Source organism: Candida oxycetoniae (assembly GCF_023343755.2).
Source record: "Candida oxycetoniae strain CBS 10844 chromosome Unknown scaffold73, whole genome shotgun sequence".
In the NCBI taxonomy this organism is placed as follows: Eukaryota; Fungi; Ascomycota; class Pichiomycetes; order Serinales; family Debaryomycetaceae; genus Lodderomyces; species Lodderomyces oxycetoniae.
This window is the reverse complement of record NW_026055399.1, coordinates 194-22,650: the sequence shown is the minus strand read 5'-3', so window position 1 is coordinate 22,650 and position 22,457 is coordinate 194. Positions and strand designations below refer to the sequence as shown.

General features: G+C 38.0%; 10 protein-coding genes and 1 pseudogene across 11 annotated transcripts; 8 read left to right on the top strand and 3 right to left on the bottom strand. All coding sequences in view use genetic code 12, as the record gives it.

Annotated features, from left to right (window-relative positions):
* Positions 1-530: 530 nt before the first annotated feature.
* BUD5 (Ras family guanine nucleotide exchange factor) lies at positions 531-5,075 on the top strand (the record flags this gene model as incomplete). Its single annotated transcript, XM_049323149.1, has 1 exon — positions 531-5,075. One exon carries the CDS (start codon positions 531-533, stop codon positions 5,073-5,075), a length of 4,545 nt encoding a protein of 1,514 aa, XP_049180972.1.
* Positions 5,076-5,189: 114 nt separating this feature from the next.
* On the bottom strand, positions 5,190-6,179 carry KGF56_001971 (uncharacterized protein; the record flags this gene model as incomplete). The annotated part of the gene is made up of 1 exon (XM_049323148.1): positions 5,190-6,179. One exon carries the CDS (start codon positions 6,177-6,179, stop codon positions 5,190-5,192), a length of 990 nt encoding a protein of 329 aa, XP_049180971.1.
* Positions 6,180-6,442: 263 nt separating this feature from the next.
* On the top strand, positions 6,443-7,816 carry ISC1 (inositol phosphosphingolipid phospholipase; the record flags this gene model as incomplete). Its single annotated transcript, XM_049323147.1, has 1 exon — positions 6,443-7,816. One exon carries the CDS (start codon positions 6,443-6,445, stop codon positions 7,814-7,816), a length of 1,374 nt encoding a protein of 457 aa, XP_049180970.1.
* A 138-nt stretch (positions 7,817-7,954) lies between these two features.
* KGF56_001969 lies at positions 7,955-8,571 on the bottom strand (annotated as a pseudogene). Its single transcript has 2 exons — positions 8,325-8,571; positions 7,955-8,124 (listed from the first exon to the last, which is right to left on the bottom strand). Coding segments are annotated over exons 1-2 (417 nt in total).
* Positions 8,572-9,029: 458 nt separating this feature from the next.
* Positions 9,030-9,848, top strand: KGF56_001968 (uncharacterized protein; the record flags this gene model as incomplete). Its single annotated transcript, XM_049323146.1, has 1 exon — positions 9,030-9,848. The coding sequence occupies one exon, from the start codon at positions 9,030-9,032 to the stop codon at positions 9,846-9,848; it is 819 nt and encodes a 272-aa protein (XP_049180969.1).
* Positions 9,849-10,710: 862 nt separating this feature from the next.
* Positions 10,711-12,162, top strand: HXK2 (hexokinase 2; the record flags this gene model as incomplete). The annotated part of the gene is made up of 1 exon (XM_049323145.1): positions 10,711-12,162. One exon carries the CDS (start codon positions 10,711-10,713, stop codon positions 12,160-12,162), a length of 1,452 nt encoding a protein of 483 aa, XP_049180968.1.
* A 395-nt stretch (positions 12,163-12,557) lies between these two features.
* MIM1 (Mim1p) lies at positions 12,558-13,139 on the top strand (the record flags this gene model as incomplete). The annotated part of the gene is made up of 1 exon (XM_049323144.1): positions 12,558-13,139. The coding sequence occupies one exon, from the start codon at positions 12,558-12,560 to the stop codon at positions 13,137-13,139; it is 582 nt and encodes a 193-aa protein (XP_049180967.1).
* A 1,550-nt stretch (positions 13,140-14,689) lies between these two features.
* FUM11 (fumarase) lies at positions 14,690-16,081 on the top strand (the record flags this gene model as incomplete). Its single annotated transcript, XM_049323143.1, has 1 exon — positions 14,690-16,081. One exon carries the CDS (start codon positions 14,690-14,692, stop codon positions 16,079-16,081), a length of 1,392 nt encoding a protein of 463 aa, XP_049180966.1.
* A 475-nt stretch (positions 16,082-16,556) lies between these two features.
* KGF56_001964 (uncharacterized protein) lies at positions 16,557-17,405 on the top strand (the record flags this gene model as incomplete). The annotated part of the gene is made up of 1 exon (XM_049323142.1): positions 16,557-17,405. One exon carries the CDS (start codon positions 16,557-16,559, stop codon positions 17,403-17,405), a length of 849 nt encoding a protein of 282 aa, XP_049180965.1.
* Positions 17,406-17,857: 452 nt separating this feature from the next.
* EMP46 (Emp46p) lies at positions 17,858-19,321 on the top strand (the record flags this gene model as incomplete). Its single annotated transcript, XM_049323140.1, has 1 exon — positions 17,858-19,321. The coding sequence occupies one exon, from the start codon at positions 17,858-17,860 to the stop codon at positions 19,319-19,321; it is 1,464 nt and encodes a 487-aa protein (XP_049180964.1).
* Positions 19,322-19,511: 190 nt separating this feature from the next.
* Positions 19,512-22,112, bottom strand: KGF56_001962 (rga8; the record flags this gene model as incomplete). The annotated part of the gene is made up of 1 exon (XM_049323139.1): positions 19,512-22,112. One exon carries the CDS (start codon positions 22,110-22,112, stop codon positions 19,512-19,514), a length of 2,601 nt encoding a protein of 866 aa, XP_049180963.1.
* Between the last annotated feature and the right edge of the window lie 345 nt (positions 22,113-22,457).

Sequence of the window (22,457 nt, the reverse complement as noted above, 5' to 3'; positions counted from 1 at the left end):
TCTCGCTCTGCTCCATAGTGTTTCTCGATAGTGTCGCTCGATAGTGTTGCTCGATAGTGTTTGTCGCGTGGCTCGTCTATTACATAATATTTTCTTTCTCACATTCGATCGATTAAAGCTACAAAGAAAAAATAACTGATACGCGCGGGGAGGTGACAAATTTTTTTACAACACTTTTTTACAACACTTTTTACAACACAATTTTCTTAGAGCAGGTTATTGAGATTGAGCTTGCTTTTGAGGTATTTAATTGGTTGATATTTTATTAGAGAACCGTCCTTTCATTAAGAGAAGAAAAAAAAATCTCATTCTTTTGCTGCTGCCCTTTTTTGTTAGTGTCGCCTTTCTTTATTGGTGCTGCCTTTTTCAATTGGTGCTGCCTTTCTTTATTGGTGCTGCCCTCTTTTGTTAGTGTCGCCTTTCTTTATTGGTGCTGCCTTTCTTTATTGGTGCTGCCCTTTTTTGTTAGTGTCGCCTTTCTTTATTGGTGCTCCCCTTCTTTATTGGTGTTGCCCTTCTTTTAACTACTAATGCTACAAAAGCCTAGGCCGAATATAGGGCATGAGAGTACTTCTTCGAGTATATACTCGCCAATAGAATTGGAACACAACCATCAGCTGCTGTTGCTGCTGTTGCTGCTGCAGCTGCAGCTACCCACCGCCAATGCAACTCCTCCGCTGGCAGAGACACAAACGAGGCCAAGAGCCGATCCATCAGACTACCTTCCATCCCTGAATGTGAGCATTCAAAAAAATTTCAACGACAGTGATGACAATGACCATGACCAGGAATTAATAGACAATGACGAAACACCCTTGTTGAACTCATCATCAACAAGACAGGAGGATATGACCCCCTTGGTTGATGATAATGGATACATTATAGAAGAAGAAGAAAACAACAACAACAACAACAACAACAACAACGACAACAACGACAACAACGACAACGACAACAATGGCGGACTAGCAAGACTACTTTCTCAACGCAAGTTAAGCAAGAAATTTAAAAGATTATCAACGAAATTACTACAACAAAATGCCAATGCATCTCAAAATTCACACCAGTTTATAACCAATTTCCAACAAAATATAGAAAGAGTCAATAATAATCAAGATTTTGCACTGGCTAGAACAAGTGCCTACTATAGAAAGATCAATGAGAAACAAAACAAACATTTTGAGCAGCAGCAGCAGCAGCAGCAACAACAACAACCTCCTCTGCTTCTGCTGTCTTATCAATCACAATCGACTGCGTATCATGAAGATGTTACACATACAATGCTACATAATGATCAACACTCAGAACTTAGCTTTATTTGTAGTAGTAAATCATCAAGTATCCATAGTAGGAATCCAAGTATACATAGCGACAATTATCACCATCTGGATCACCATCCGGATCACAATCACGATCACGATCACCACCAAATTATAATAACAAATTCCTCATCATTATCAAGCCTTGCAATGGATAATAGTACAACTAATAATAACCACCTTGCTAGTTATAATATGCACGGAACCCAATTAACAAATGAAGTACCAATACGAAGAGATTTAATTGACACTCCAGTTAAAGAAAAGTTTAAGATTTACAATAGTGCATCGGAAAATATATCAGAACAAGGAGGGTTGAATATAATATATAACCAAGAAAGAGAAACTGCACCTATTAGAGGAGAGCAAAGTGAAAAAAGAATCAAGTCGTCCAACTCGTTACGGGTGGAGGAAGAAGAAGAAAAAGGAGGAGGAGGAAGAGGAGGCGAAGAAGAAGAAGAAGTAGGAGTAGAAGAAGAAGAAGCAGAAGAAGAAGAAGAAGAAGAAGAAGATTTGTCATCCTTATTCATTCGCGCATTACATTCGTTTGACTCAAATACCTTACAATCCGAATCAGATACTTCAATTTGTCTATCATTTGAGAAAAATGATCTTGCGTTTGTCCATACCATAGACGAATCCGGATGGGGTGAAGTAACTTTAGTAGAGTCGCTACGAAGAGGTTGGATACCAATGAATTATTTTGCAATTGCAGTTGCGGATGACGATGAAGAAGAAGAAGAAGAAGAAGAAGAAGAAGAAGAAGCAACCTATACGAGTAATATTCCCAATAGTCGTTATCTCCGACTGTTATTTCATGCAAGTGGCAAATTCTTACTCGACCCATTAAGCCACAAAAACAGGAAGGGGAAGTACACATTTTCCTTGCGTGTGATTAATTCTATTAGAGATGGTGTTAGACTCCTTCTACAACAAACAGACTGTTTATCGAGATCAAATGAAATTGTAACAAAACGACAAATTGTACGAAAAGCAAGAAAATCATTATTAGCCGATTGGTATAATCTAATGGTCAAGGCAAACGAATTTAAGGGTACTTCCAATTTCAGCAAGATTGAGATATTAACATTGATGGTTTATCAAGTTGCAAAAAAAGCGCTTATGTTTCTCGAAGTATGGTCGGTTGAAAGTAAGCAGATTGTAAAACGCGAGAATGAACGTAAATTACAAGATGATTTGAACAATTATCCGCTATTGGAAACACCGCCATTAGCCAAATCGAGAATTACTGAGATTAGTGCTATATTGTATTCGTATTTGGGGATGATTATTGGTAGATTGGACTTGATAGAACATAATCAAATTGGATGTGAGATTTTGGAAACATTAGCTCATCAGATTATATTATTGCTTCGAGAATTATTATTTATATCGAAAACAGGCTCAGATTTCAGTTTGGAAAAACCACAAGAGTTGGATAGTTCGTTAGATGGCTTGTTATCCTTGGTGAGCGATTTAGTTACAAGTGTCAAAAGCTTGGTGGTTAAAACTTTAAATGAAAATGAAGAGGATCTTCAGCACCAGCACCAGCACCAGAACCAGAACCAGCACCAGAAGGTAGATTATTTTTATACAGAAGAAGGTGGGTCTTTACTACAAATTTCAGCCAAAATGATCAAAGCAATAAGCGTCACAATTGCATCGGTTCGTAAATTGCTTTACTTAACTGGTGACTTTAAATTGAACTCGCAAAGAGCATACCCTGATTTTGTGAAAATGAGAATTGAACCGCATGATTTCGTAAAGAAATGCATGAAGGGGATAAGAGGTAATATACATGCATCTTCCTCTTCTTCTTTTTCATTTGCTAATGCTAGTGATGGAGTACCAGGTGCAGGTGCAGGTGCAGGTGCAGGGGCAGGTGCAGGGGCAGGGACAAGGGCAGGAGGAGAAAACAATAAACCCTATATGGCCAATAGATATTCAATGATCAGAACCGGCAAAACTGGTGACTTGGGATTTACTGAAGGTGGGCTTGATTTCCTACAACATTTTGAAGAATCTCCATTCACAGTGGCTGCTGCGGAATTTGAACCATTTACAACGGAAACTGAAAATGGAAGTGTATCTGTATTGCATCCGGAAAAGGAACTAGTTATTGATGCCAATGGTCGCCTTATTGGAGGTTCTTTTAAAGCTTTAGTTTACACGTTGACTGATGAAGATTCACCACCTGAATATTTTTATATATCTACTTTTTTTATTTGCTTTAGAAGTTTTGCTAGTGGGATTGACTTGATTGAGGAACTAATTACTAGATTTGATATTTCCAAGAATGAAAATAATATCAACGATATCAATTTCGAAATAAAATTAAAGAAAAGAAGAAGACTAATTGTCAAGATGTTTCAATTATGGATGGAAAGTTATTGGAATCACGAAACGGATTATCGATTATTGACCACCTTGATTAATTTTTTCAATGAGGAGATGAGCAATGTGTTACCATTGGAAGCTATGAAATTGATTGAAATTGGTGCCAAGCTTTCATCGAGGCCCTTGGTTGAGAATAGAAACAATCGAAGAAATTACCAAACAAAACAATTATTGGAGCGAAGTATAATTGTGAGGAGAGAGCTGGATTCTGATGAGATAACCTCCTTGAGTAGTAGTGGCAGTGCTGGTGGAGCCGCCTTTGCTATCTCGAGATCAGACTCGAATATATCGAGTAGTGATGAATCACTTGATTTGCCTCTTGGAACGGGATCCAACTCCAATTCATTGCTCAACAAATCACAATTGGATACAGTTGAGAAAATCGTAATGACTTACAGGACCATATTAGGCGATTGTTGGTGTTCAGTCAAATATCTTGACATTTACAGACCTTTGGATATAAATAATATGTTGTCCAATTTTGCGATAATAAGAGATCAAAGTTGGGTATTATCAAACTATCGACCAAATTTACTAGATTTCAATGGTTTAGAGGTTGCTAAACAATTAACTTTGATTGAATCTAGAATATTTTGTGCAATACAACCTGAAGAGTTGTTAAATCAAAACTTTACTGTTAAAAGAGCTCACTTGAAATTATCTCCCAATATTCAATTATCCTTGTTATTCACAAATTGTTTATCCAATTATGTGTTGGAGTCTATTCTTCAACCCAATTTAACCATCAAAGAAAGAGTCAATATTCTCAAAATATGGCTCAAGATTGCTATTTCATCGCTATATTTGCGCAATTTTAACAGTTTAGCTGCAATTATCACGGCATTACAAAGTCATTTAATTTCCCGTGTTGAGTTCATCTGGGTCAATCTACTGCAAAAATATATCGAATTGTATCAATACTTGTCGTCGATCATCAGTATGGAGAAAAATTATACTACTTATAGATCCAAAATACGTAACTTGTTATCATCTAAGAGGGAGAATAATAGTATGATTCCAATTGTACCATATATAAATTTGTTTATTTCGGATATTACAACAACTACAGAGGGCATACCCAAGTATATCCCAAGCTCAACGAATTTCCTTGGTAGGAAAGTTATTAATTTTCAAAAATATTCCAAGATTGTAAAGATTATTGCAGATTTACAACAGTTGCAAATTCCTTATGATGATGAGTATGAGGAGCAAAAAATGGCCGAGTTGGAGTACACCGTGAAGAATGTTCCAGCATTGCAGGAATTGATTCTTCTCGAACTTTGGAAGATAAACATTTTGCACAAGGAAGATGAAGATCGCGGTTGGAAGTTGAGCTGTGCAATTGTAAATAGTCGATGAAGTGTACCAATAGCACCAAGTGGTTGAAATCACATTGTTCTCTGTCCCTCTCTCTCTCTCTGTCTCTCTTGCTTATTAGTTTCCTTTTAAACATGTCATTGTTTCTTTTCTCTTTCATACTGCCAACTCTTCAAATTTCTTTCTAATTACTTTCAAAAATTTAGCCAAATCACCATCATCATTCAATACCTTTTGAGCCATCTCGAGAAAGTCACTGGGCAACTCAGGATCACTTCTCTCTACTGTGATCTTAGTCCATCCTTTCACATTTTCACCCAGCTCTTGCTCCTCACCCGGATCATGCTCAGGCTCGAGGTCCACCTTTTCCACCTTTTCCACCTTCTCCTCTTTCTCCTCTTTCTCCACCTTCTCCTCTTTCTCCTCTTTCTCCACCTTCTCCTCTTTCTCCTCTTTCTCCACCTTCTCCTCTTTCTCCTCTTTCTCCACCTTCTCCTCTTTCTCCTCTTTCTCCACCTTCTCCTCTTTCTCCTCTTTCTCCACCTTCTCTTCTACCTTTTCCTCGTCTTCCCCGGATATATTCAAATCAATAGTAAATTCCCGATCCAAATCATCCAGATCAATATAAGTAAAACCAAAACTAATCAAATTGATACCAATTGCATTAATAATCAATCCTGAATAGATTTCATATTTGGCCAATTCAATCAGATTGATCTTCATTTGCTTCTTCAACGACTCATTGGACAAATTCAATTCCTGCTTGCTTTGCCCTATAAGCTCATTCACGTGTCGTATACTGTCGTCCAATTGCTCTTTAGTTTTAAGCAAAGTGGCCTTGTCTATTATAAGATTTTCAATTCTTGATTTCAACAGTTCCAAACTCTTCATCTCTCGTTCTAAACGTTGCCTCATAGCCTGCTCTTTCAAATCTAACAACTTTAGCTGGTTCTCCAAATCCTGGTCTACCTTGCGCAAACTGGAAATCTGTTGTAAATGGTCCTGTTCTTGTTGGTTTATAATTTGTTGTTTTGTTGATAATTTATGATCCATTTCACTTAAAAACTCGTTCATTTCGAGTTTAAGCGTCTCAAACGAGAGAACTTGTTCCTGAAACCGGTCATATGTCTTGTTGAATGACCCCATCTCTTTTCCTATCTCCCTAAACTACTGATCTTTCTTTTCTTTAAACTACCATCGATATTCGGCTCTTGTTTGAAAATCTCGGAATAATTTTTGTTTACAATTTTTCTTCCTGGCCGATGATCACAAAAAGGGTTCAACTTTTTTGCGCAATTGTGCGGTTATGGATATATCACTTTCTTGTGGACCCACGTTCCAGGGTGATAGTCAGTAGCACGTAGCACGTAGCAAGAGCAAAGAGCAAAGAGTAAGAGACCGGTACTATAATGACTGCTCTATTATCTGAAAAAAACTATGATACTAAACAAAGCATCAAACTACTCACGTTTAATACATGGGGGTTGAAACTACTTTCAAAGCATCGCAAAGCAAGATTACAAGCAATAGCTCACGAGTTGGCAAATCCAAAGACGTCAGATGATGACTACGATGTTGCGGCGTTACAGGAGATTTGGTGTGAAGAGGACTGGGCATATATAGAACACGTTTGCCGCAAAAAGTACCCCTATCGCCGAGTGTTCAAATCGGGTATAATTACAGGTCCTGGTTTAGCAGTTCTTTCAAAAATACCCATTGTTGAGACTTTTCTTTATCGTTTCCCCATAAACGGGAGATCGTCGGCATTTTTCCGAGGTGACTGGTACGTGGGTAAAAGCATTGCAGTGACTATGTTCCAATCTCACGTACCAGGAAGCCTCCCTATAGCATTATTAAACAGTCATATGCATGCGCCTTATGGCCAAGGTGATGCTAGTTACTCAACACATCGAGCTTGCCAAGCTTGGGATTTTGCAAAATTAGTGCGAATGTTGAAAAAAGCTGGTTATGCTGTGATTCAAGTTGGCGATTTGAATTCCAAACCTGAATCATTGCCCTATAAGATTTTCACCGTGGAAGCAGGATTAACCGATTCTTGGAATGTGTTGCATCATGAGAAATTAATCACTAAAAGTGAAGAAATTGCAAAGTTGAGCTCAGAAGACCAAATCAAACTTGCAGGCGTTACTTGTAACTCAAGGTTAAATACTTGGAGAAAATCGAGTAAAGCAGGCGACGCGTGTAGGATAGATTATGCACTTATTGATGCCGAGAATATCATTCCTATTAAAGCACAGGTCAAATTCACTGAAGTATTGCCAAGTCCTTTACTTTGCTCGTATTCTGACCATTTTGCTTATAGTGTTGAGTTGAAGATAAACTCTCAAGCACAACATGTAACGCCAGAAGATATGCATAACTTGAAAGAAAGAGAAGGTGTATACAAGGCCTTGATCGCAGAGATCAAGCACTATAGAAGAGTGACTATACCATTTCAGGCTATATGGAGAAAAGTATATTTTTTCATATCGGTGATCATAGTCATTGGAATGCATGTTGGGATCGTGTTTGTTGCAGATGTTGCAGGATGGATCTCGGTGATTTTTTTACTCATAACTACTATCCTCATTGTTTCTGGTTTATTGAATGGAATGATTTGGTATTTTGGAGTGAGGTCAGAACTGAGAGCATTGCAAGAAGTTCAAATGGAAGTTGAAGATGCTTATACATATATCCAAGATTTAACAATGGAGAAAACCCGAAGATCATCACAATCCCATCGTAAAGAGTCTCTGGATATCCATGTTCAAGAGCTTCAATGATAAATAATATATAAAATTTATAGAGTAGAAGTATTTTTTATTTTTTTTTTTTTTTTCATTTTAGAAATTCAATCAATTTTCCCTTTCTGTGCATCTCTACTGAATTTTGGCTTTGCAATATCCCATGGACCTTGTAGTTCATTCTTGAAACGCTGTAGTGATAGGAAATACGCCGGCATCAATACCATTATGACTAGAACTGACACTAACCAATAAATCAAAAACTTGTAGTTTAGCAATTTCCAAATCCATATATTGACTAGGCAAAACATAACAAACATTAAAATGTAATGGAAAATCTTTAGCCTCTTGACGCTTCGTAGACTTGTATCAAGCAAGGGTAAAAGGATATTTACTTGTATAGCAAACAATATGAATAAAAAGACCTCCATTGTTGACTCTAGTCGAGAAGCCAACACAATGGCATTGCTTAATGAGATGTTGGTTGATAAAATAGGTTTATAAACTTGCGCAACTGAGTATTCGTAAAACATCGTATTGCCGATACATAGCATAAGGGAGATTGCCCAAATAGAGTCGGATGAGGTTGATCTTGTCAATGACTTGAGTATTGGAGAAGCAATTAAAAGCAAAAAGGATATGATCACAAATGACTTAACATTCAAACTGCTGCGGGAATGTGGAATAGTCAAGCCAGAATACTTCAAGGACACAAAGCTTGATATTAGAAGCATTGTACTGCTAACTGTTGGTGCAACCGGGTCCCAATTTTCAATGTATATGCCAATAAACATGAGATTGACTATCAAGATGCAAGATACATAAAACACAATCAACAGGAAATCGTCAACTACCTTGAGGTATGAGTATTTTGCAACAGTCGTGTTTCTCTTTAACTGTGATAGAAACGAGCTATCTGTATAGTTATCTGGGTACGGTTGCTTAAGATATAATAATTTCTTCCATGGTGGGTTACCAGAGCCATTTTCGTACTCAAAATGATTGATAGAACCTTTCCGCAGAAACAGCAGCAGCAGCAGCAGAAGCGGCACTCCGGAAGAAGACATATTGCATGATTTGTCCTTCTGTCGTCGGAGGTCGTGGTAGTCTCGAGGCCTCAATGCAGCATCTGTCATTATATCATCTCTTCTCTTCCTTGGTTGGTGATAAAAAAGAAAAAAAAATAAATTAAAAAACAAATTGATATTTAAGAATTAAAGATATACAAAGAAGGTGACTGTATCTTTATCAAATGGCCAATAGTTTGAATCCTACAAAGTCCAATAGCTCGAATCGGTTGACTGTTCCACCTCGACATTCATATAGTACATCTGTGTCATCGTCATCTAATGTACTGCCTTCTCAATTTATTCACACGACAAATGGGTTGAGGAACAAGCAGGGGTCAAGCTCGATGAGACTATCACGAACCAATACAGAAACAACCGATGCTTACGTTGCGAACCAGGACAACCAAAGTATACAAACCATCGATAAAATACCCAGTGCCAAGCCAAGTGTAACGTACCAGGATCGGCTATGGACCCAGATTGATGTTTTAGACGACGTTAAGAAAATGGCTCAAGAAGTACGTTCAAGAGGATCCTTCTTTGACGACAAGTTTAGAAAAGAAATGAGCAAGTTGAAACAGCTGCAGGAGAAACTAATACAGACCATGTCGCAACAAGGATTCGACGATATGAATATCAGCGAAGTTCAAAATCAACAATTGTACCAGTTGAATACGAATTCCTTACAAACACCAACAACGGCAATGACGAGAACTACCACAAATATAATTACTGAAGATGATAACAGCCACAATAATACTGGCGCAGAAGGAGAAGAAGAAGATAAGGCCAAGTTGGTGGAAATGGCAAAGAAACAAATGGACCAAGAAAAGATTACTAAATTTTTTGCTAATGATGAGTTCAAATTTGAAAACCTCAAGGTGTATGACAAAACGACATTTGATGAGATTAACGGCTATGTGCAACAAGTGAAACAAGACTTGATGGAACTCGGTAAGGCAATCAAGGAGTTTGACGACTCTACAAAGAATATCTGGTGAAGCTTTTTGCCTCATAGTAATCCAACTATATTAATTGTCTAGAAGTTTATGGTGAATCACGCTTTGGTAAAATTTACGGGATTTCTCGATACCAAAACACACCACAAATATCGAAAGGTGCTAAGATTTTTGCTACACAAATTTACTGCCTGAGGTTACTGCCTGGGGTTACTGCCATAGGGTTGCAGTTTTTCTGGTATGGGGTCACAGTCTTTCTGGTATGGGGTTACAGTTTACAGTTTATTTGTGGAGTTTCGGAACGAGGTTTTCCTCCCAATGCACAAACTAAATCAGTAAAAATAATGCAAAATTTACGTTGATCTTATCCTTTGTTCGGCCCTTCCTTGCCCCTCCCCCCCAATTTGACTCCGCTCATCGTATTAATTTTTTCTTGGTAGAATGGCAGTTACCTTTAATTAATCCGAGCTTGGTAGCGCACTACCAAAACAGGAAGAAAAAAAAATTTATTTTTTATTTTTTTTTGTTTAATCGTTTATATTTTATTTTTTTTGTTCGAGTTTTGCACGACCTGTCTATTTTCATTTTTGCATTTTGTTCCGGACTTCAGTCAATCTTTACGTAAATCATGATCATTGAATGAAAACCGGAAAAATTCTTGACCAATTTTTTGTTTAAAAAGAAGGTGGAAACTCCTTTTTCTTTGGTTTCAGTGATTGAGTTTGGATTCTTCAATTCAAATTCATTTTGTATTTGGTCTCTTGTTTAAGGTTTTACTCTTTCTTTCTTTCTATTTTTTTTTTTGGGAGGGGAGTAAATTTTTTCATTGTGGTTTTATTATTTTAAGATTATTTTTTTGCAGTTTTTTTTTTTTTGCAGTTTGATTAGATTGCTTTGAAAAACGATGGTTCATCTTGGTCCTAAACCTCCACAGCATAGGAAAGGGACATTTACTGATGTTTCTCCTGCATTGATGTCGACGTTGAAGGAGTTGGAGTCTCAGTTCACTGTTTCTGGCGAAACTTTGAGGAAAATTGTTGATCACTTTATTACCGAATTAGATAAAGGATTATCCAAAAAAGGTGGTAATATTCCAATGATTCCAGGTTGGGTTATGGATTTCCCAACCGGTAAGGAGACTGGTGATTATTTAGCCATTGATTTGGGTGGAACTAATTTAAGAGTTGTTTTAGTCAGATTGGGAGGCAATAGAGATTTTGATACTACTCAGTCGAAATTCGCATTGCCCTCCCATATGAGAACTGCAACAAGTGAAGAGTTGTGGTCATTTATTGCCGATTGCTTGAAAAAGTTCTATGATGAGGAGTTCCCTGATGGAGTTAAAGAACCATTACCCTTGGGCTTTACATTTAGTTATCCTGCTAGTCAAGATCGTATTTCACAAGCTGTTTTGCAAAGATGGACAAAAGGTTGGTCAATTGACGGTGTTGAAGGCAAAGACGTTGTTCCCATGTTACAAAGTGCTATTGAGAAAGTCGGCGTGCCTATAGAGCTTGTAGCTGTTATTAACGATACAACAGGAACATTGGTTGCATCAAGCTATTGTGACCCTGAGGCCAAATTGGGGTTGATTTTTGGAACGGGTGTCAATGGTGCATATTTCGATGTTGTTGGCGATATTCCCAAATTAGAAGGCAAAACTGCAGAAGATGTTACGCCAGATACTCCAATGGCCATCAATTGTGAATATGGTTCATTTGATAATGAAAAGGTGATTTTACCAAGAAACAAGTACGATATCATAATTGATGAAGAGTCTCCAAGACCAGGTCAGCAGACGTTTGAAAAAATGAATTCTGGCTATTATTTGGGTGAACTCTTGAGATTGATACTTGTTGAGTTGGCCGAGAATAAGAAGTTGATATTTCAAAATCAAGATTTGACCAAATTGAAGCAGCCATTTGTTCTTGACACTTCGTTCCCAGCAAGAATTGAAGAAGATCCATTTGAAAATTTGTCTGATGTGCAAGAATTGTTTTACGATTATTTGAAAATTGAAACCACTGTACCTGAACGTAAAGTAATCCGCCGTATTTCAGAGATGATTGGTGAGAGATCGGCAAGGTTGTCTGTTTGTGGTATTGCAGCAATCTGTAAAAAGAGAGGATACAAAACTGCTCATTGTGCAGCTGACGGTTCTGTTTACCAAAAGTATCCTGGTTTCAAAGCTAGAGCGGCAAAGAGTTTGAGAGATATTTTTGAATGGCCAGCCGATTTAGAAGATCCGATAATTATTGTACCAGCAGAAGATGGAAGTGGAGTCGGTGCAGCTATTATCGCTGCTTTGACAAAGAAAAGATTGAAGGAAGGAAAATCAGTTGGTATAAAAGCATAAACCAGTGACACTAGCGAGCAACACTCCTTTTCGTGTACATATATACATTTACATATTACATATACAGATACAGATACATATATACATGTATTTATAGAGATATAATAACGACACTCATGTTTTGATCATTACTGGTCCTTTTCTACTTGGTAAAAGGAGCCAAATCGAATTGGTGGGATTATGCATCTGATGGATGATGCCCTTGTATCTCTCTTTATTGAATAGCATTGCATTCTATAATTTATGTGAGCACGTAAATGACTATTTCTTTTTTTGTCATCTCAAAGAAAAATCATACAAAGACTTTGCTTCTTTTCAAATAGCAAGCAAACCTCAAACCCGTGTGTCCTCTCTGCTCCTCCAGCTACACATTTTGACGCATACCTTGATCTACAATGTCTGGTGCCTATGCAGATTACCGGAATCTAAACCAAAGGCACGATTTTGAGCAAAATTTAGAAACCCAATTTCCGGCGAGTTCAGTAACAAGGTCTATGCAAGAAAAAGTAACATTTGGTCAGAACAACGTCCACACTGAGACTCTAAGGGAAATAGTAATTGATGCAATAACCCAGGAAAACGATTTGGCAGTTTTGGAGTCCCAAATATCACCAGACGAAGTGATAACAAACTCAGATATCACTAATACGGATGAACTAATTGATGAAAGTAGAATTTTGGATAAAGAAGAGGAAGAAAAAGAAGAGAAGTTTTATAGGAAAAGGAGTGGTGGCTTATATACGCTGTTCAGTATATGGGATATAATTAAGAAGAGCGCGATCAATTTAGTGTTGCCGTTTATCAATGGTATGATGTTGGGCTTTGGCGAGATTTTGGCCCATGAGATTGGGTTCCATTATAGGTGGCATGGTGCAAGGGTAGAGCCACCTAGAAGATTACAGCAAAGAAAACTAGAAAAAGAAGAAAAAGTCGCCGCTACAGGTGCTGCTGCAATTGCTGGTCTGAGGTTTCTATAATGTGCAATGTAGCGAGAGTTTTATTTTTTGAATATGTATAATAAAGGTGATATCTTTACTATCTTGGATAAATGCTAAAGACGTGTCATGTGATGGTTATTTAGAAGCCTGAATATACAACTGAGGGAACATTATTATCTATAAGTCAATGGGGAAAAAAAGGGATGCACCGTTGATGCATTGGTATGTTAATTTGAAGGACGACTCTTGTTTCTTCTCTTTTCTAGTCATTTTAAGAGTAAGAAAATAAGACGAGAGAAGACGAAATGAAATGAAGAAAGAAAGGATGAGAGTACAAGGACTTGATTAATGAGATTTGGGGTACTTTTTTGATTCTTTATTCTTCTACTGATCACATTGGTACATTGGAAATTGGGTAGTATTTTTTATTAGATAGATTTTGTATAGGGGAGTAATAAGATAGCAAATTAGCTAGTACCGTTGAATAAAAAAGAGTATTGAGATAATTCATTATCGTAAACTTTGTGGTAATCCGATTTCAAATCATCATGAGATGGAGAATCTAAATCTATTATAGTGGAGCAACACCGACTACACTGACTGCCACCGACACTACTATGGAGCAACACTCAGTAGCTTGTTACAATACTATCTCGCTCTGGTCGATATGTCGATAGTGTCGGTGTAGTCAGTGCTGCTCCACTATCTCGCTTCGCTCGATCGATAGTGTCATATCTATCTGGGGCCATTCTCTACAGAATTCTATATGTATGTAACTAGGGTAGAGTTTGTATTCTTACAAGGAAGGAACTTTAATAATTCCGGGGGTAGAGCTTTTATCTTTTTTTCTTTTTCCTTTTTTCTTTTTCCTTTTTTCCTTTTTCCACTTTTCCGAATTTTGCGCTTTCTGATGGGAGTTTCCAAAGTCCGATATTCTTGAAACAGAAGGTTGACTAGGTGGTTGTATTCTAACCATAAAATCATTAGAAAAACAAGGTGCAATTCATGCTATGTGAGAGCCGATTTCATAACAGTTTAAAGAATTCGCTTTTCAAACTATTGCTTTGGGAGGACGTTGAGTATTACTTTGATGAATGGCACGTCCATATTTCTCAATAAGGTTGAACTGGTAAAGTGAAACATGGAAATTTAACACACACTGTCGAGCAGAACGAAATAGTGTCGATAGTGTCGATGTAGTCGGTGTTGTAAAAAGCTACTGAGTGTTGCTCGATAGTGTCAGTGACAGTCAGTGTAGTCGGTGTAGTCGGTGTTGTAACAAGCTACTGAGTGTTGCTCGATAGTGTTGGTCAGTGTGCTCCACTATTTCGCTCTGCTCGATAGTGTCATAAGTGTTTGCGGAGACAAGGGTAACACCCTTGCCCTAACGTCACTCATGACAAGTCGTAAAGGGATAACAAATGACGTATCCAACTACAGCTCTCCTTGCTGTTTGGTCCTGGAAAAAAATAGGACGGGGAAAAAAAAAAAAAGATCAAAGCCTTGAAAAATCTCCCCATCTACTCCGAGCGAATAAAAATCAAGCCTTTTTGCTTCACAGTATAAAAGAGAGAAAGGGTTACCATAACATGACCGACAAACGTATAGAGTCCGATGCTTTCGGGGAGATTGAAGTTCCTGCAAATAAATATTGGGGTGCACAAACTGAAAGATCATTTTCGAATTTCAAAATCGGAGATGCCAAAATGCCTCTTCCCATCATCAAGGCATTTGGGATTTTGAAAAAATCAGCGGCAATTGTCAATGAAGAGCTAGGTAAATTGGATTCAACCAAATCCAGAGCAATTCAACAGGCATGCGACGAGATTATTTTAGGCGAGTTCGATGATAATTTCCCCTTGGTTGTGTACCAAACAGGATCGGGTACTCAGTCCAATATGAATGCCAATGAAGTGATTTCAAACAGGGCAATTGAACTCCTTGACGGGAAGAAAGGGTCAAAGACCCCAGTTCATCCCAATGATGATGTTAACATGTCACAATCATCCAATGATACCTTCCCCACAGTGATGCATATTGCCGCAGTGATGCAAATTAAACAATATTTGATCCCAAATCTTGAGGATTTGAAAGAAGCTTTTGCAAAAAAAGCAAAAGAATTTGAAAAAATTATCAAGATTGGTAGAACTCATTTGCAAGATGCTACACCATTAACTTTGGGGCAAGAATTTTCTGGATATGTACAACAGTTGAAATTTGGAATTGAGAGAGTAGAAGGAACTTTGCAAAGATTATCACTCTTGGCGCAGGGAGGTACCGCTGTGGGAACTGGTTTAAATGCGCCAATTGGATTTGATGTTAAAATCGCCCAACAAGTCTCAAAATTGACTGGGATTCAATTTAATACAGCCCCCAACAAATTTGAAGCTTTAGCTACTCAAGATGCAGATGTGGAAGCTTCGGGTGCATTGAATACTTTAGCCACCTCTTTATTCAAGATTGCAAATGATATCAGATATTTGGGCTCAGGACCAAGGTGCGGGTACGGTGAATTGTCATTGCCTGAAAACGAACCTGGTTCTTCGATCATGCCGGGAAAGGTAAACCCAACACAGTGTGAAGCAATGACAATGGTTTGTGTCCAAGTTATGGGAAACAACTCCACGATAACTTTTGCCGGTGCCTCTGGACAATTTGAATTAAATGTTTTCAAACCAGTTATAGCTTACAATTTGTTAAATTCTATCCAATTATTGAGCGATGCTTGTAGATCATTCAGAATACACTGTGTCGAAGGTATTGTGGCCAATAAGGAAAAAATCGACAAATTACTACACGAGTCATTGATGTTGGTGACTGCATTGAATCCCAAAATCGGTTATGACAATGCTTCGAAAGTTGCAAAAAATGCTCATAAAAAGGGAATTACTTTAAAACAATCTTGTGTTGATTTAGGAATGTTGAGTCCTGAAGAGTTTGACCTCTGGGTCAAACCAGAGAATATGATTAGTCCTAGGTAGTTAAATCGGTACGTACAAATAAATATATAAAGACTTTTATGAATATCAATCGACAAATGCAGCAACTACAATGACAAAAAGTGATGTTGTGGGATCAACTTCCCGCATATGGCATCTTTTGTTTGCGCCACAAGGAAAAACGAAGACCCTTAATTCCGATGATTCTCCTTTTGTGTAATCAAACTAAATTTTCAAAGTTCTTCCGCCCAGTAGATTACATAAGCCAAATACATTGTAGATTCAGTAGAAATTGACACTTCCGAGGGTTTCAACTTGATGGTCTTTTCTTCCGAAGTCAGTCAACAAAAAGATCAATTGTGATGTGTCGAAAGGGCAACCAAACACCCAGGCGTTAATAAGTTTGGTTGCACATTGAGAATCTGTGTATAAATACTGAGAACTTTTGTCACTGTCTCGATGTGTAGTTATTCGCTTTAGGTAACGTTTTTCAGCAAAACAGAAATCAGTAGTATACATGTCTTTTCAATCAATTATCAAGCCAGAAACAGATTTCAACAGAGAGGTCCCTAGAGCCCCCTTCAAATTATCCAAAAACATAGTTGAGAGGTTTTCATTAAAAGGCAAAGTCACAGTAATCACAGGTGGTGCAGGTGCAATTGGATCTTGTATTGCTGAAGGTTACGCGCAAGCAGGTGGAGATGTCGTCATATTAGACCACGCTCATACAGATAATGGACTAAGCGAAAAATTAGCCAACACATATGGTATCCAATCAAAGTTTTATCAAATTGATGTCACTAATGCTGAGCAAGTCAAGGAAGTTGTAGCGCGAATCGTTGAAGAATTTGGTGGTCTAGATGTGTTTGTCGCTAACGCTGGTATTGCATGGTACACGGGATCCATTTTAAACTCCGACTCAACACCAGAGAATTGGAGGAAAGTGTTTGATGTCAATGTAAACGCAGTGTTTTATTGTGCCAAATATGCTGGGGAGGTTTTTCAAAAACAAAAAAGTGGATCTTTCATTATCACTGCTTCAATATCAGCTCATATCAATAATGTACCCAACTACCAAACATGCTACAACTCAGCAAAGGCAGCGGCAATGCATATGGCTAAAGGGTTAGCTGTGGAATTTGCAAATTTCGCTAGAGTCAATTCAGTAAGTCCCGGCTACACGGATACCCTTTTATCGCAACCAATACCTACACTGCAAAGAGCTAAATGGTGGGGTCTTACTCCAATGGGTAGAGAAGCCGAACCCGATGAGTTGGTTGGTGCGTATTTGTACTTGGCTAGTGATGCCTCTAGTTTTACCACCGGTTCAGATATCAGAGTTGACGGTGGATACTGTTCAGTATAGAAAGGAAAAGAAAACGGAGTTGGAGTTCGACACTATCGAGCAGAGCGAGATAGTGGAGCAACACTGTTTAACAGACTAAAGTAGATTTCCCTTTTATAGATAAAATCGACTTACTAGCAAGCAAAGCGAGCTAGTGGATCAGCACTGACTAGCACTCTGGTCCATTACTCTGGACGATTACTCTCTGAGTATGCCCTTATTAGATACTCTGGTCTATTACTCTGGACCATTACTCTCTGAGTATGCTCTTATTTGATACTCTGGTGCACTGGGCGACTTCTGCGTCGAGACTCGCGCGCCGGAAATTTTTCAGTTCCCCATTTGTATGAAGATCAACTGAATGGCATATATACAAATTTTCCACTTTTTTGGCAAGTATAGAGGTAAAAGTTTTCCATATTACAAGTTCTGACAAGGTGAGCTTATTGAGAAAAGGTGTAACAAGCTGAGGAATGCGTTTTGGAATACTGCTTGTTATTAGCGCTGCTTTATCAGCTGGTTTTGTTCCAAATGCAAATTTGAAACAACAGTACCAACAAGAACAAGAAGCATTGAAGATTTCTCTGCAGGCTCTTAGTTCCATTTCATTGCCCAACTTGCTCGAAATTAATGGTGTGGACGAAATTGTCAATTACGACGTTTCAAGTGGGGTATTGTACGACCAAGGACGATTGGTGATGGGTAAATCAGGCTCAATTTGGTCAAATGCAAATATACCGACAGGTCAAGGTCAAGGTCAAGCTTTCACAATTGAAATTGTATTCAGATCTAGCGGGAAATCACACGATATGCTATTTCCAGATAACAAGCTTGCACTATGGCTTGTGGATAGCTCCAGCGTTGCTCAATTGAACAAGTATGATGGATTTAAATTTATGATCAATAATCGGGATCAACAAGGTTTGAAGATTTTCAATAATGACGGATCATTGGAAAACGATGACGATGGCGCCTTACAGAAAAGTATCGGAGACTGTCAATTTAGATACTTGGAAAGCGACGTTCCTTTTACATTAAGAGTTTCGTATTCTGACAATAACTGGTTCAAGGTGCAGATTGATAATAATTTATGCTTTAAAACTGATAGGATCCAATTGCCTCGGAATTCCAATTATAAATTAGGGGCTACAAGCTTTATTAATCCTCAATCACAGGAATTATTTGAAATTTTGGCTGTAAAAGTTTGGGATGAGCTAACCGAAGATGCAATTGATGATCATGGACTTATGGTTGATGGCGAATTGAAAATCGACGTCGAACAAAAAGTAGTCGACGGCGACTCACAAGCACAAAATGCCAATAATCTCGCAGCAAGGAAATCACTAATGGAAAGAGAAAGGGTTCAAAGGGAGCAAATGGAGAAACTGAATGGCAACACAAACAATGAACAGAAAGAATCTGAAGTTTTGTCGCTGGACAACACGGACCTCTCATCAGTTATCGGCAAAATCAGTAATCTTGAATCTCTTTTGAACGATTTATTGAGATCAGTTCCCCTTATTCAATCATCAACTGAAAACTCAAATCGAGAAATTGCCCAACAAGTACAAAAAACACAAGTAACTTTACTGGAATTGAAACAAACGTTTGTCGAGCAGTATACAGAATTACTCAGAGCAGTTTCCATGTTGAATCAGAAAGTTATTGGAGAAGTAAGAGAACAGAATTATGGTATGGAAGAGTTGGGTAAAAAAGTGGACATGTTGATGAATGAACATAAGGAGGTTCAACATCAATACCAAAAACAACAAAATGAAGAAAAGGAAAAGAATAACGCAAAGACAGTCAAATCGCATGATTCAATGGCTGATAGGTTGATCAAATGGATTTTGTTTCCCTTGATGATTGTTCTTTTGGCATTGGTTGTCTTTGTTTATCGACTCAGACACGATATAAAACATTCGAAACTTTTATAAAAGAGATCAAAAAGAAAAATCTCATATATATAGATATATATATATAGATAGATAGATGCATGGAGGAATAATAAGCTAATTTGTCCATTTTCATTTGTTTCTCTTCCACTTTCACCACCATTCTCCTGTTTGGAAGAGAAGAAAAATGGGGGAGGGGGAGTGTTACTTTCCCTAAAATTCACTTCCTTCTCTAACGCCCCTTTTCGGGGTCCAACGTTGTTTCAGACTTGTCAACTTCATTATCAAGTAACATAGAGCTGAATCTTTTCTTTTTTGGAGAGCTAGATCTTTTTAATAAATTATGTGATTCTACTACTGCTGCTGACAATGATGATGATGATGATGATGCAGGCGGCGTAGTCGGAGATGTTTCCAATGTTCTATTGTTGATATTCTGCTCATCCTCCTCATCCTCTTCTTTCTCCTTCTCTTTCTCCTCATCCTTTTCCACTCCTTTTCTACTTTTAACTAGTACTTCATTAGTGGGTGAAGGAGTTGTTGAAGCTATTTGATCTTTCTTTTGAACCACTTGCTTCAATCTAGATTCCAATCTCGATTTGTATTTGGCTGCTAGTTCTTCACTTGATGTAGCCACAGATACATTTGAAGAAGAAGAAGAAGCAGCAGCAGCAGTTGTTGAAGATTCGCGAGTTACGCCCTTGCTACTTCCACCACTACCATTTTGAATATGTCTTGAACTTTTACGTTTCAACTCATTAAATATGGAATCTTTATACCTGAACAAGTCCTGCATGATATTGACGGGGTGTTTGTCATTGAGATACTGCCTTTGGCTGCTATGATCTGAGTACAAATCTGTTGTTATTCTTGGTCTCAATACTAATTTTCCAAATTCATTACAAAGACCTTGCTGCAAATTCCTGGCAGCTTCCTTGTCTTTAGATCCAATTATTTGCACAAGTCTTTTCAAATGGGTTAACAATGCATCTAAAGTAGCCAAATTACACTTTGGAGTCTCTGCTAAAACATTGCGTAAACCGTTTATTCGGGACTCTCTTTGGGAGTCGTCCTGGTACTTTGAATAAAGCAACTTAATAACGTCGTAAAAGTTATGGGGTATAATAGAATCAGGCAACTCCATAAAATATAGTTTGAGCACATTTGTGACAACTGATGGATTTGACTGAGTGAGAAGTTCATTGATTTTGTGAGGGTCATTTTGATCATTCAATTGTAATCTTAGTTTGTGAACATTCGAAAGGTGGATCGGTTGGGTCCAAATATTGATTCTTTCCTCGTCATCTTTCAATTCTGGGTAGACGTGGTCTAAGTGACTAAGGATACACTGAATCAAAATGGGTACCACTTTTTTATCGATTCTTGATTTAACGTTTAAATCTACTCCAAATGTTTGTCTGATATTGGAATCGTAGTAATTGTCATACAAGGTCACCTGAGGCTTGAAATTACCGGTTGCATAATTCTCAATAAGGAACTTGAGATCATTCTTTGGATTGATAGTCTCCTCCAAAAGTTGCAATTCACCGGAGATGTCTTGCATGATGTTTATTCTACTATGAAAGTTACCAATAAAGTCAAAAGTAGCCTTTTTAATCGCTTTTAGTCTATCCAATTCACATTTTTGCATAAATGTCAAGTGATCCATTACCAACTCTTCAAACTTGCACCTCTTGATATCCAACTCTACCACTTTGGTGTAGTATTGTGCGTCTAGTGAAGACACTTCATTCAAAAGTTTCGGATATTGTGATTTATCGGTGTAATCTACACTGCTTACGCCAATTGCTTCCTTGACATCATCAAAGTTGAACTGGCCAAGCCCCTTCCCAAAAGTAGCAGTCGAGTCTGTTTGATAGTCAGGTGCCAATTTTGCAATTTCAAAAGCTTTTGGCTTCCACTGATAGCAAAACTGGGAAGAGTTGATAAACAGCTTACCCATCGTGCCAATAATTTTGAGAAACTCATTCTTGATAAGATCTTGGCCAAAACACTCGGCTCTCTCTAAATTGTTATTTAGCTCGGGTATGTTATCTAGTGCCCATTGAGTTATTGCACTACCTGTTGATACATTTTGATAGGTGCCGAGTATTGGAACTTTATGAGCAAATTGGGTGATACCAGTCAACATTTGTCTCAACATCTCTTCTGTTTGTTTAGAGTTGAGCTTGGCGTGGGAGAATTCAGCTCCGCCACTACTTCCTTTTCCTGTTCCTCCATTGTCGTCGTCTACTCCATCTTCACCTTCTTCCTCGAGACCATTTTTCTGCTGCTGGCTAATTCTCTTTTGAAATTCCAAATCGCTTAATTCCTCCTGTAGCTCTTGCTCTGAATGATGATTTCTGAATTCCTCCAACATTCTACACTTGTTGAAATACCTTTTTTGCAATTTTTCAACTTGGTTTTGCAGATACTTCAACTTCTTATATTCGTCAGAGACGGTTGTTTGGGAATAGGCTATTCTTTGTTCATGCTCGCCACACCATTTCTCAAACGGTTTCAACACCAGATTTTCGATATTCTCAGCAATCTCCAAATGAAACCGACTTTCCTTGGTGAAATTCTCAATTAATTCACTGTATGCATTTTTGATAGTCGACACAAAATCGTCGTTGGTTTGGCGTTTACTGGTAGGCTTAATCTCTAAAGCTATGTTATGCAATGAGGTACCGTATAGCAACTCCAGCTCCATTCTCTTTCTGAACAAATTGACAAAATCATCATTTTCCCTAATACCTTCATTTAGCTGGAAAAATAATGTTTCAAACCCCAGGTGATAATCTTGGGTCCAAAAATTTTCAGCAAATGACATACCACCAAAGCAAGCTCAGACCAACAATAAGTCTATCCAAAATTCCAAAAATTCCAAGTACCCAGGCCCCTAAGAAAGCCAGACTTGTAACCTTTAATGGAAAAGAATTCAACTGAATGATACCTATTAATCATTAATTTCTCTTAACGGAATGTGAAATCTTTTTTTCTTTGTTTCGCGCTAAGCGGGCTTTGTGTTATTTTTCATCCATCTCGACCATAGACTATCGAGCATAGACTATCGAGCATAGACTATCGAGCAGAGATCATCGAGCAGAGACTATCGAGCAGAGACTATCGAGCAGAGCGAGATAGTCTATATATACTCTCTCTCCTCTCTATAGAC